We start from the raw sequence: 14178 nt of genomic DNA on the forward strand, positions 1-14178 counted from the left end.
AGTGGATTTAAAAGATGCTTACCTTCACATACCGATTCACAAAGATCATCACCGGTATCTAAGGTTTGCCTTCTTAGACAGGCACTACCAGTTTGTAGCTCTTCCATTCGGATTGGCTACGGCTCCAAGAATCTTCACAAAGGTTCTGGGTGCCCTTCTGGCGGTACTAAGACCGCGAGGGATTTCGGTAGCTCCGTACCTAGACGACATTCTAATACAAGCTTCAAGCTTTCAAACTGCCAAGTCTCATACAGAGTTAGTTCTGGCATTTCTAAGGTCGCATGGATGGAAAGTGAACGAAAAGAAGAGTTCTCTTTTTCCTCTCACAAGAGTTCCATTCTTGGGGACTCTTATAGATTCTGTAGAAATGAAGATTTACCTGACAGAAGACAGGTTAACAAAGCTTCAAAATGCATGCCGTGTCCTTCATTCCATTCAACACCCGTCAGTAGCTCAATGCATGGAGGTGATCGGCTTAATGGTAGCGGCAATGGACATAGTACCTTTTGCACGCCTACACCTCAGACCGCTGCAATTGTGCATGCTAAGTCAGTGGAATGGGGATTACTCAGATTTGTCCCCTACTCTGAATCTGAATCAAGAGACCAGAAATTCTCTTCTATGGTGGCTTTATCGGCCACACCTGTCCAGGGGGATGCCATTCAGCAGGCCAGACTGGACAATTGTAACAACAGACGCCAGCCTACTAGGTTGGGGCGCTGTCTGGAATTCTCTGAAGGCTCAGGGACTATGGAATCAGGAGGAGAGTCTCCTTCCAATAAACATCCTGGAATTGAGAGCAGTTCTCAATGCCCTTCTGGCTTGGCCCCAATTAACAACTCGGGGGTTCATCAGGTTTCAGTCGGACAACATCACGACTGTAGCTTACATCAACCATCAGGGAGGGACAAGAAGCTCCCTAGCAATGATGGAAGTATCAAAGATAATTCGCTGGGCAGAGTCTCACTCTTGCCACCTGTCAGCAATCCACATCCCGGGAGTGGAGAACTGGGAGGCGGATTTCTTGAGTCGCCAGACTTTTCATCCGGGGGAGTGGGAACTTCATCCGGAGGTCTTTGCCCAAATACTTCGACGTTGGGGCAAACCAGAGATAGATCTCATGGCGTCTCGCCAGAACGCCAAACTTCCTCTCTACGGGTCCAGATCCAGGGATCCGGGAGCGGTTCTGATAGATGCTTTGACAGCACCTTGGAACTTCGGGATGGCTTATGTGTTTCCACCCTTCCCGCTGCTTCCTCGATTGATTGCCAAAATCAAACAGGAGAGAGCATCAGTGATTCTAATAGCGCCTGCATGGCCACGCAGGACTTGGTATGCAGATCTAGTGGACATGTCATCCTGTCCGCCTTGGTCTCTACCTCTAAGACAGGACCTTCTGATACAGGGTCCATTCAAACATCAAAATCTAACTTCTCTGAAGCTGACTGCTTGGAAATTGAACGCTTGATTTTATCAAAACGTGGTTTTTCTGAGTCGGTTATTGATACCCTGATACAGGCTAGGAAGCCTGTTACCAGAAGGATTTACCATAAAATATGGCGTAAATACCTATACTGGTGCGAATCCAAAGGTTACTCCTGGAGTAAGGTTAGGATCGCTAGGATATTGTCCTTTCTACAAGAAGGTTTAGAAAAGGGTTTATCAGCTAGTTCATTAAAGGGACAGATTTCAGCTCTGTCCATCTTGTTACACAGGCGTCTGTCAGAAAATCCAGACGTCCAGGCCTTTTGTCAGGCTTTAGCTAGGATCAAGCCTGTGTTTAAAGCTGTTGCTCCGCCATGGAGTTTAAACTTAGTTCTTAACGTTTTACAGGGTGTTCCGTTTGAACCCCTTCATTCCATTGATATAAAATTGTTATCTTGGAAAGTTCTGTTTTTAATGGCTATTTCCTCGGCTCGAAGAGTCTCTGAGTTATCAGCCTTACATTGTGATTCTCCTTATCTGATTTTTCACTCAGACAAGGTAGTTCTGCGTACTAAACCTGGGTTCTTACCTAAGGTAGTCACTAACAGGAATATCAATCAAGAGATTGTTGTTCCATCCTTGTGTCCAAATCCTTCTTCAAAGAAGGAACGTCTTCTACACAATCTGGATGTAGTTCGTGCCCTCAAGTTCTACTTGCAGGCAACTAAAGATTTTCGCCAAACTTCTTCCCTGTTTGTCGTTTATTCTGGACAGAGGAGAGGTCAAAAAGCTTCTGCTACCTCTCTCTCTTTTTGGCTTCGTAGCATAATACGTTTAGCCTATGAGACTGCTGGACAGCAGCCTCCTGAAAGAATTACAGCTCACTCCACTAGAGCTGTGGCTTCCACTTGGGCCTTTAAGAATGAGGCCTCTGTTGAACAGATTTGCAAGGCTGCAACTTGGTCTTCGCTTCATACTTTTTCCAAATTTTACAAATTTGACACTTTTGCTTCTTCGGAGGCTATTTTTGGGAGAAAGGTTCTTCAGGCAGTGGTTCCTTCTGTATAATGAGCCTGCCTATCCCTCCCGTCATCCGTGTACTTTTGCTTTGGTATTGGTATCCCAGAAGTAATGATGACCCGTGGACTGATCACACATAACAGAAGAAAACATAATTTATGCTTACCTGATAAATTCCTTTCTTCTGTTGTGTGATCAGTCCACGGCCCGCCCTGTTTTAAGGCAGGTAAATATCTTTTAAATTATACTCCAGTCACCACTTCACCCTTGGTTACTCCTTTCTCGTTGATTCTTGGTCGAATGACTGGGACTGACGTAGAGGGGAGGAGCTATATGCAGCTCTGCTGGGTGAATCCTCTTGCATTTCCTGTTGGGGAGGAGTTATATCCCAGAAGTAATGATGACCCGTGGACTGATCACACAACAGAAGAAAGGAATTTATCAGGTAAGCATAAATTATGTTTTTCTCTTGTAAGGTGTATCCAGTCCACGGATCATCCATTACTTGTGGGATATTCTCCTTCCCAACAGGAAGTTGCAAGAGGATCACCCACAGCAGAGCTGCTATATAGCTCCTCCCCCAACTGCCATATCCAGTCATTCTCTTGCAACTCTCAACATAGCTGGAGGTAGTAAGAGGAAAGTGGTGTAATATAGTTAGTTTTTTCTTCAATCAAAAGTTTATTGTTTTTAAATGGTACCGGAGTTGTACTATTTTATCTCAGGCAGCATTTAGAAGAAGAATCTGCCTGCGTTTTTCTATGATCTTAGCAGAAGTAACTAAGATCCACTGCTGTTCTCACATATGTCTGAGGAGTGAGGTAACTTCAGAGGGAAAATGGCATGCAGGGTATCCTGCAATAAGGTATGTGCAGTTTAAGTTTTTCTAGGGATGGAATTGCTAGAAAATGCTGCTGATACCGGATTAATGTAAGTTAAGCCTAAATACAGTGATTTAATAGCGACTAGTATCAGGCTTGCTATCAGAGGTATATACTCTGATTAATGTGCAATATAAAACGTTTGCTGGCATTTTTAATCTTTTTTATATATGCTTTGGTGATGAAACTTATTGGGGCCTAGTTTTTTCCACATGGCTGGCTTGATTTTTGCCTAGAAACAGTTTCCTGAGGCTTTCCACTGTTGTAATATGAGTGGGAGGGGCCTATTTTAGAGCTTTTTTGCGCAGTTAAAATTACAGACAGACATTCAGCTTCCCTCAGCAGTCCCCTGCATGCTATAGGACATCTCTGAAGGGCTCAAAAGGCTTCAAAAGTCGTGTATTGAGGAAGGTAAAGCCACAGTGGAGCTGTGGCAGGTGTGACTGTTTAAAAGCTTTTTTTTCATTTTGTTAATCCATTTTTTGTATTAAGGGGTTAATCATCCATTTGCAAGTGGGTGCAATGCTCTGCTAACTTGTTACATACACTGTAAAAATTTCGTTAGTTTAACTGCCTTTTTTCACTGTTATTTAAAATTTTGGCAAAATTTGTTTCTCTTAAAGGCACAGTAACGTTTTTTATATTGCTTGTTTAACTTGATTTAAAGTGTTTTCCAAGCTTGCTAGTCTCATTGCTAGTCTGTGTAAACATGTCTGACATAGAGGAAACTCCTTGTTCATTATGTTTAAAAGCCATGGTGGAACCCCATAGGAGAATGTGTACTAAATGTATTGATTTCACTTTAAACAATAAAGATCAGCTGTTGTCTTTAAAAGAATTATCACCAGAGGATTCTGACGAGGGGGAAGTTATGCCGACTAACTCTCCCCACGTGTCGGACCCTTTTGACTCCCGCTCAAGGGACTCACGCTAAAATGGCGCCAAGTACATCAGACGCCCATAGCGATTACTTTGCAGGACATGGCGGCAATCATGGATAATACCCTGTCAGTGGTATTAGCCAGACTGCCTGAATTCAGAGGAAAGCGCGATAGCTCTGGGGTTAGACGTAGTACAGAGCGCGCAGATGCTTTAAGGCCCATGTCTGATACTGCGTCACAATATGCAGAAGCTGAGGAAGGAGAGCTTCAGTCTGTGGGTGACATTTCTGATTCGGGGAAACCTGATTCAGATATTTCTACTTTTAAATTTAAGCTTGAGAACCTCCGTGTATTGCTTGGGGAGGTGTTAGCTGCCAGAGAAATTGTGTAGACTGGATAAATACTATGCAGTGCCGGTGTGTACTGATGTTTTTCCAATACCTAAAAGGTTTACAGAAATTATTAATAAGGAGTGGGATAGACCCGGTGTGCCGTTTCCCCCCCTCCTATTTTTAGAAAAAATGTTTCCAATAGACGCCACCACACGGGACTTATAGCAGATGGTCCCTAAGGTGGAGGGAGCAGTTTCTACTTTAGCAAAGCGTACCACTATCCCTGTCGAGGACAGTTGTGCTTTTTCAGATCCAATGGATAAAAAATTAGGTTACCTTAAGAAAATGTTTATTCAACAAGGTTTTATCCTGCAGCCCCTTGCATGCATTGCGCCTGTCACTGCTGCTGCAGCGTTCTGGTTTGAGTCTCTGGAAGAGGCCTTTCAGACAGCTACTCCATTGACTGAAATACTTGACAAGCTTAGAACACTTAAGCTAGCTAATTCTTTTGTTTCTGATGCCATTGTTCATTTGACTAAACTAACGGCTAAGAATTCTGGATTCGCCATCCAGGCGCGTAGGGTGCTATGTCTTAAATCTTGGTCAGCTGACGTGACTTCTAAATTACTTAACATTCCCTTCAAGGGGCAGACCCTATGCGGGCCTGGTTTGAAGGAAATTATTGCTGACATTACTGGAGGTAAGGGTCATGCCCTTCCTTAGGACAGGGCCAAATCGAAGGCCAAACAGTCTAATTTTCGTGCCTTTCGAAACTTCAAGGCAGGTGCAGCATCAACTTCCTCTGCTACAAAACAAGAGGGAACTTTTGCTCAATCCAAGCCGGGCTGGAAACCTAACCAGTCCTGGAACAAGGGCAAGCAGGCCAGAAAGCCTGCTGCTGCCTCTAAGACAGCATGAAGGAACGGCCCCCTATCCGGTAACGGATCTAGTAGGGGGCAGACTTTCTCTCTTCGCCCAGGCGTGGGCAAGAGATGTTCAGGATCCCTGGGCGTTGGAGATCATATCTCAGGGATATCTTCTGGACTTCAAAGCTTCCCCCCCTCAAGGGAGATTTCACCTTTAGAGATTATCTGTAAACCAGATAAAGAAAGAGGCATTCTTACGCTGTGTGCAAGACCTCCTAGTTATGGGAGTGATCTGTCCAGTTCCACAGACGGAACAGGGACAGGGTTTCTATTCAAATCTGTTTGTGGTTCCCAAAAAAGAGGGAACCTTCAGACCCATTTTGGATCTAAAGATCTTAAACAAATTCCTCAGAATTCCATCGTTCAAAATGGAAACTATTCGGACCATCCTACCTATGATTCAGGAGGGTCGGTACATGACCACAGTGGATTTGAAGGATGCTTACCTTCACATGCCGATTCACAAAGATCATCATCAGTTCCTAAGGTTTGCCTTTCTGGACAGGCATTACCAATTTGTGGCTCTTCCCTTCGGGTTAGCTACAGCTCCAAGAATCTTTACAAAGGTTCTGGGATCACTTCTGGCGGTCCTAAGACCGCAAGGTATATCAGTGGCCCCTTATCTGGACGACATCCTGATACAGGCGTCAAGCTTTCAGATTGCCAAGTCACATACAGACATAGTTCTGGCATTTCTCAGGTCACATGGGTGAAAGGTGAATGAGGAAAAGAGTTCTCTATCCCCACTCACAAGAGTCTCCTTCCTAGGGACTCTGATAGATTCTGTAGAAATGAAGATTTACCTGACAGAATCCAGGTTATCAAAGCTTCTAAAATCTTGCCGTGTTCTTCATTCTATTCCGCACCCTTCGGTGGCTCAGTGTATGGAAGTAATCGGCTTAATGGTAGCGGTGATGGACATAGTGCCATTTGCGCGCCTACATCTCAGACCGCTGCAACTATGCATGCTCAGTCAGTGGAATGGGGATTACACAGATTTGTCCCCTCTGCTAAATCTGGATCAAGAGACCAGAGATTCTCTTCTCTGGTGGCTATCTCGGGTCCATCTGTCCAAAGGTATGACCTTTCGCAGGCCAGATTGGACAATTGTAACAACAGATGCCAGCCTTCTAGGTTGGGGTGCAGTCTGGAATTCCCTGAAGGCTCAGGGATTGTGGACTCAGGAGGAGAAACTCCTCCCAATAAATATTCGGGAGTTAAGAGCAGTATTCAATGCTCTTCTAGCTTGGCCTCAGTTAGCAACCCTGAGGTTCATCAGATTTCAGTTGGACAACATCACAACAGTGGCTTACATCAACCATCAAGGGGGAACCAGGAGTTCCCTAGCGATGCTGGAAGTCTCCAAGATAATTCGCTGGGCAGAGACTCACTCTTGCCACCTATCAGCAATCTATATCCCAGGTGTAGAGAACTGAGAGGCGGATTTTCTAAGTCGTCAGACTTTTTTCATCCGGGGGAGTGGGAACTCCATCCGGAGGTGTTTGCTCAATTGGTTCATCGTTGGGGCAAACCAGAACTGGATCTCATGGCGTCTCGCCAGAACGCCAAGCTTCCTTGTTACGAATCCATGTCCAGGGACCCAGAAGTGGCACTGATAGATGCTCTAGCAGCGCCTTGGTTCTTCAACCTGGCTTATTTGTTTCAACCGTTTCCTCTGCTCCGTCGATTGATTGCCAAAATCAAACCGGAGAGAGCATCGGTGATCTTGATAGCGCCTGCGTGGCCACGCAGGACCTGGTATGCAGACCTAGCGGACATGTCATCCTTTCCACCATGGACCCTGCCTCTGAGACAAGACCTTCTACTACAAGGTCCTTTCAATCATCCAAATCTAATTTCTCTGAGACTGACTGCATGGAGATTGAACGCTTGATTTTATCAAAGCGTGGCTTCTCCGAGTCAGTCATTGATACCCTAATACAGGCACGAAAGCCTGTCACCAGGAAAATCGACCATAAGATATGGCGTAAATACCTTTATTGGTGTGAATCCAAGAATTACTCATGGAGTAAGGTTAGGATTCCTAGGATATTGTCCTTTCTCCAAGAGGGTTTGGAAAAAGGATTATCAGCTAGTTCTTTAAAGGGACAGATTTCTGCTCTGTCTATTCTTTTGCACAAGCGTCTGGCTGAAGTTCCAGACGTTCAAGCTTTTTGTCAGGCTTTGGTTAGAATCAAGCCTGTGTTTAAACCTGTTGCTCCCCCATGGAGCTTAAACTTGGTTCTTAAAGTTCTTCAAGGGGTTCCGTTTGAACCCCTTCATTCCATTCATATTAAACTTTTATCTTGGAAAGTTCTGTTTTTGATTGCTATTTCCTCGGCTCGGAGAGTCTCTGAGTTATCTGCTTTACAATGTGATTCTCCTTATCTGATTTTCCATTCAGATAAAGTAGTTCTGCGTACAAAACCTGGGTTTTTACCTAAGGTAGTTTCTAACAAGCATATCAATCAAGAGATTGTTGTTCCATCATTGTGTCCTAATCCTTCTTCAAAGAAGGAACGTCTTTTACATAATCTGGACGCGGTCCGTGCTTTGAAGTTTTACTTACAAGCTACTAAAGATTTTCGCCAAACATCTACACTGTTTGTTGTTTACTCTGGACAGAGGAGAGGTCAAAAAGCTTCGGCAACCTCTCTTTCTTTTTGGCTTCGGAGTGTAATACGCTTAGCCTATGAGACTGCTGGTCAGCAGCCCCCTGAAAGGATTGCAGCTCATTCTACTAGAGCTGTGGCTTCCACCTGGGCCTCCGTTGAACAGATTTGCAAGGCGGCGACTTGATCTTCGCTTCATACCTTTTCAAAATTTTACAAATTTGATACTTTTGCTTCTTCGGAGGCTATTTTTGGGAGAAAGGTTCTACAGGCAGTGGTTCCTTCCATTTAAGCCTGCCTTGTCCCTCCCTTCATCCGTGTACTTTAGCTTTGGTATTGGTATCCCACAAGTAATGGATGATCCGTGGACTGTATACACCTTACAAGAGAAAACATAATTTATGCTTACCTGATAAATTTATTTCTCTTGTGGTGTATCCAGTCCACGGCCCGCCCTGTCCTTTTTAAGGCAGGTCAAAATTTTAATTTAAACTACAGTCGCCACTGCACCCTATGGTTTCTCCTTTCTCGGCTTGTTTCGGTCGAATGACTGGATATGGCAGTTAGGGGAGGAGCTATATAGCAGCTCTGCTGTGGGTAATCCTCTTGCAACTTCCTGTTGGGAAGGAGAATATCCCACAAGTAATGGATGATCCGTGGACTGGATACACCACAAGAGAAATAAATTTATCAGGTAAACATAAATTATGTTTTTTGCTCACTCTCTCCCCCCTCTTTTTTTTTTGTGCTCTCTCCCCCCTCTTTTTTTTTTTTTTTGCTCTCTCCCCCCTCCTTTTTTTTTTTTTGTTTTTTTTTGCTCTCACCCTTTTTTTTTTTTTTTTTTTTTTCTCGCTCTCCCCCTCCCTTTTGCTCTCCCCCTCCCTTTTGCTCTCCCCCTCCCTTTTGCTCTCCCCCTCCCTTTTGCTCTCCCCCTCCCTTTTGCTCTCCCCCTCCCTTTTGCTCTCCCCCTCCCTTTTGCTCTCCCCCTCCCTTTTGCTCTCCCCCTCCCTTTTGCTCTCCCCCTCCCTTTTGCTCTCCTCTCTCTCTCGCTCTCTCTCTATCTATATCTATATATATATATATATATATATATATATATATATATATATATATATATATATATATATATATATATATATATACGTGACACTACTGAATTGTTACTTCTATACAAATCTCACTATTTCCGTATGCTCTCTAGCCAGCTGTTTTACATGTGTGGAGCAAGTTACCCCGTAGCCGAACATCACTGCTTGTAATATAACTAATTGTGCACAGTATATTTTGTGCATCATAGAAGGTTACATTTTGTTGATTTAGTATTTTTTCTACAGTGTTACCTTGACAAAGCAGTCTGGGTAGCATAAACCTACACTGCTTACACTACCCCCTAAGCTAAGGGCAATTTGTCAGTTTAGGTAGCTAATGTGAATTCTATTGGCAGTATACATTTCAGCTGCCTTGTCACCAAAGAGACTAGTTTGCTGCAAAGCTAACTGTGCAGCAATAATAATCAAATATAGATCAGGGCAGGAAGGCAACTGCTGATTTATTTATTATTATATATTATTTTTTTGTATCCCTACACAACTGTTTCGTTTGCTATGTGCAGTCTGGCTGGTAATGACTAGGACGGATAGGGAAATAGTAAGAAGTGTGAGGAAGGACCAATACAGGAGAATTACATAGCTGATAACATTAAATCAAAAGCACAGTCAAATTCACTCTTTTTCAAATATCACACTTTGTTTTCTGACAACATTGTCCCTTTATTAGAGGGTTATAATACCCCAGGATGTGTGGAAATCCTCACTGAGAAATGCTGACCTGATATGTGTATTATACAGTACATAATGTATAGGTAGGTGTTAAAAGAAAATTGTTTGTTGTAAAAAAACAAAATATTGCTTTCTATTTTTATTGTGATCTTACCCATTGTTACCGTTTTGTATATTAGCCTTAAAGTAGAAAATCATTTTGTACTTAACCTTATCTGAGGTTTAATAGTCTGTAATGTTTTCTGAATGATTATAAATATCTAGATCATGCAGGGTGTTCTAGGATTTTTTTTTTAGATAATCTGTAATTTTATAAAGCTTATGTCTATGGACAGGGAATATATATATATATATATATATATATATATATATATATATATATATATATATATATATATATATATATATATATATATATATATATATATATATATATATATATATATTCTCATACCAAAACCTGCAATGTTGTTTATTCATGAATATAATGAAGCCAGTATCTTTGCTGGTTCAAAAGAAAAAAAAAACTTTATCATAAATCCTGAACAAATACTTTGTGATAGTGAAACTTTGTTAGTTGTCTATGAAAAATGATTCATATTTTTGGGGGCAATGAATACCCTGTTTCTTTAACAGTAAAACATATAATTAAAAAGGAAACAAGTTACAAATGTGATCTTATTTATTCTGTCTCTTTACAGGTTGGGACAAAATGGAAAGATGTGGTCACAAAGTGCATTCGATGCCATTATCAGCCTTTGCTTCTGTTTTATGCAAATCCTGATGGCACAGCAGTTTCTACTGAAGATGCTCTGAAACAGGTCATGCAGTGGTCTCACTATAAAACGGTTTTGCCTAATGTAGAAGATGCAGGTATGCTGAATTTACTGTTTCTGAAGAGTTTTATGCATAATCTCGTATTGTTTGAAATTTTTTTGTGGATTTCAACCAGTCATTTAAAGTGACAGTGTACCCAGTCAAGCACCAGTTAAGAGTTCATTGTGTTTAAATTTGGCGCAGGACCACTGTTTAAAAAGAGCTGGTCTTTTTTTCTCCTACCCCAACTGGAAAGTTGATTCCTTCTGATGCCTCTTATATGTAGCTTTTCTGTAGCCTTTAATTCAGTATTGGCATTTTTGGAACAGGTGGAGGCAAAACTGCTATTTCATGGTCATAATTTAAGGTTGGAGGAAAGGAGATTTAATCTCCTGCAACGGAAACGTTTTTTCACTGTAAGAGCAATAAAATTGTGGAACTCATTACCAAAGGAGGTAGTGAATGCCAATACCATAGATACATTTAAAAATAGTCTTGATAAATTTCTGTATATAAACAAAATTCATGGATATGATTGCTAGTATTAAATGGGTCACATTTTAATGGGGTTATTTAAGCTTAACTGGAGCTTTTTGTAAGTATTTTAGATTTGTATAGGTTGAACTCGATGGACTTCAGTCTTTTTTTCAACCTTATCTACTATGTTACTATGTTACAATAAAGGTAAAGGACCTTGTAAGTTCCCATGGGAATAGGGCCCTTAATCCTTCCTGTATGTGTTTGTAAATTAAGTCTTGTATTGTTTTATTTAAATGAATTGTATCCATGGACAGCGCTGCGGAATATGTTGGCGCTTCATAAATAAAGTATAATAATAATAATAATAATTAAAGGACGTACTTTTAAACAATGTAATATATGCCAGCAAGTATTTGTAAATTCATTAAAGGGGAGACAATTCACCATGTCTTACACTTTTTTACATTTAGATTTATTTCAAGTATAGAAAATGCTTGCAGATTACATTACAAAATACTGAGAAGAACATTATCCATGCAATTTAAATTGTTTTCATTATGCGATCACAGGTATGTAGAGGGCGAGGTTTGTTACGAGGTGACTGCCATAATCAGTTGCAGGTTCGCTGATTTGATTCTGTAGCTAATATTTATGAAGCAGCAGTTTAAACTGCTGCTTCATAAACCTTCTCTGCTAAACTAGAGTTGGTAGATGAAAATTACCCCGGATTCATTTGACCTGTTCCCTCATGCCATGATAAATATGGGAAACAGATTCGCCCCACAATTTGCGATCAGATGCAGACAGGTTCACAACATGTGAATCCTGTCTACTTGCAAATTGATAAATCTTGCCCAGAGTATTCTGTTGGCATATCTGCAAATGAATTTGCTACAACAGCAGGTTTTAAATTTGTACTTTAACACATTTTATATTCCAAATGCAGAATGCTTAGTGATTTCCAGGTTGAAGAAAAGTCTAGATGTGGGTTAGAGAATAGATGTGCTCCCTACTATGTTATGCAGTATAGAGTTTATATTAGATGCAGCCTCCCAATGTGAATTAAATAATGCAAACAGAAACTGTAGTTCTCCAGCAAAGCTTGATTCACTACTACAGTATTCAGTACACTAGCTTTTTAAATACTGCAGCTCCTCAGAGCACAAGTGGGGCTTGTATCATGTCAGTCAAAACTCAAATGCATCCATGCAGATTCCAATTTTGGCTGGAATGTCCCTTTAATTAGAAAAATAATTTGAACACGACTTGTTTTTTATAAAAACATTGTCAAATTATTTTTTTGTGGATAAAAGCAGGAATATCTACAGCAAACCATTATTAATGTATTTTCCATTGACATTACAATGAACTTATAAAACAGATTTAATTCAAATATAGCTGGAGATCGTTTTACATATAATATTGTTTTTATCTTTGGATATTGATATACAATGACAACACATAGTGAGTTTTTTACTTCTCCGACTCCTACTAGAACATAAGCTCTACAAATGTAACAAACTATTGGTTCTATTCACTGTAATGTACCGACAAAAACTGTGCCCTTATGTAGAATTGGAAATGGTAGTATAGATTTGATTGGGATTTGCTTTCTCAATTATTTTTTTCTTATTTGTAAAGGAAATGAAAGATTGGCGGCTGCACCAAAGAAGACTGAATATAATAGAGACCAGGAGTTTGGAGAACACGCATATCATCACAACAATGGTTATAAATTTCCGGTGGAGGATTCTGCTTTTAACAGAGCAGTTACTCAATCAAGTAGTGGCAGAGGGCCAGGTATGTTAACTTTCATTTTAATCGATTACTGCTGAAGGGACAGTCAACTCAAACCTACATTTTGTGTAATATGCATCATTTTACTAAAAAAAAACTTCAATGTACTTTTATTTTCCTGCTTTTCCTGTGTGTTTTTTTCCTGCTGCATCTAGAGAGGCTGAAGTGTATCACGTTCCATGATCCTGCAGCATTCTTCTAAACTTTGACTGCTTGATCAGTGTACGATCTCTATTATAAATCTATCACTAATTTGTTACAGCAAATGAGATAAGATGAAAAAAAATACTCTAGGGGCTTTTCAAGAGGTGTATTATTTTGTAACTTTATTTGCACAGCTTTGGTAACGCGGTGCATAACTGCTGATATATAAAAATGCCTTTATATCCCTTTTAATTTTGGTTAAAAAACACAAATCCCTTTCTATATACTTTTTAATCTTTGTATAAAGTTCCTGTATATGTTTATTTAATGCAAAGAATAAACCTAATAAACTAATCTAATGCAAAAAAATTCAAGGGCAGTTGGACCTTCACATCCTGCTCAGTATGAACTCAGCAGTGCTTTGCAGGAAGTTGACAAAGTGTTTAACCCCTTACCATGGATATTAGTGTAATCTTAAAATGTTCTAAAGAATAAGGGCATTTTATAATTACGCTCCCTTTACAAGTGTAGGGGCATTTTATTTCATTCTAGCTTAGCTTACATTGAACAAATGGTTTCTTTCTCTTTGCATTGTAAAAATCTTAAAGCATTCTACTTTTGTATTACTGGTAAGATGAAAATAAGGCTCAAAATCCATATGCCGCATCTAAAACTTTTTGTAGTTGTGTTGTAAGTGTTCATCTATGTCAGTTTGGAAGCATTTCTCATTTGTTGAAATATTTTTAGGTAAGAAATTAATGTTTTCACAGCAGTGTGATAAAACCTTCTTGAAATGACAAATGCAATATAAATGTAGTTTGTTTTTGTTTTTTAAAACATTTTTTTATATATTTATTTTGGATAGTTAAAATAGCTCGTAAAGATCAACAAGAAAAGATAAAGGTTCTATCCAGAGAATGTGCTCAGAGAGCTGTTGAGCTAAAGGGCATACCATCTAATCAGAGAAAGAATGTGGAAAAATTTCAGAAGAAAGAAACTACACGAACCAAGGGTAACTGCAAAACATCTGTTCATTTCTTATTTGCTTATCAAATATATAAATATGTATTTTTATACACTACTGTT

The 14178-nt window shown here is 40.2% G+C and overlaps 1 protein-coding gene across 1 annotated transcript in view; it reads left to right on the plus strand.

Moving 5' to 3' along the window:
- Window positions 1-14178, plus strand: part of USP53 (ubiquitin specific peptidase 53) — a 121437-nt gene that overhangs the window by 51829 nt on the left and 55430 nt on the right. Inside the window, exons 9-11 of the mRNA XM_053703600.1 lie at window positions 10557-10728; window positions 12793-12951; window positions 13958-14104. Of these exons, the coding sequence (XP_053559575.1) occupies window positions 10557-10728; window positions 12793-12951; window positions 13958-14104 (478 nt within the window). The remainder of the gene's footprint in view (window positions 1-10556; window positions 10729-12792; window positions 12952-13957; window positions 14105-14178) is intronic.

The sequence above is a fragment of the Bombina bombina genome, chromosome 2, assembly GCF_027579735.1.
Source record: "Bombina bombina isolate aBomBom1 chromosome 2, aBomBom1.pri, whole genome shotgun sequence".
Taxonomy (NCBI): domain Eukaryota; kingdom Metazoa; phylum Chordata; class Amphibia; order Anura; family Bombinatoridae; genus Bombina; species Bombina bombina.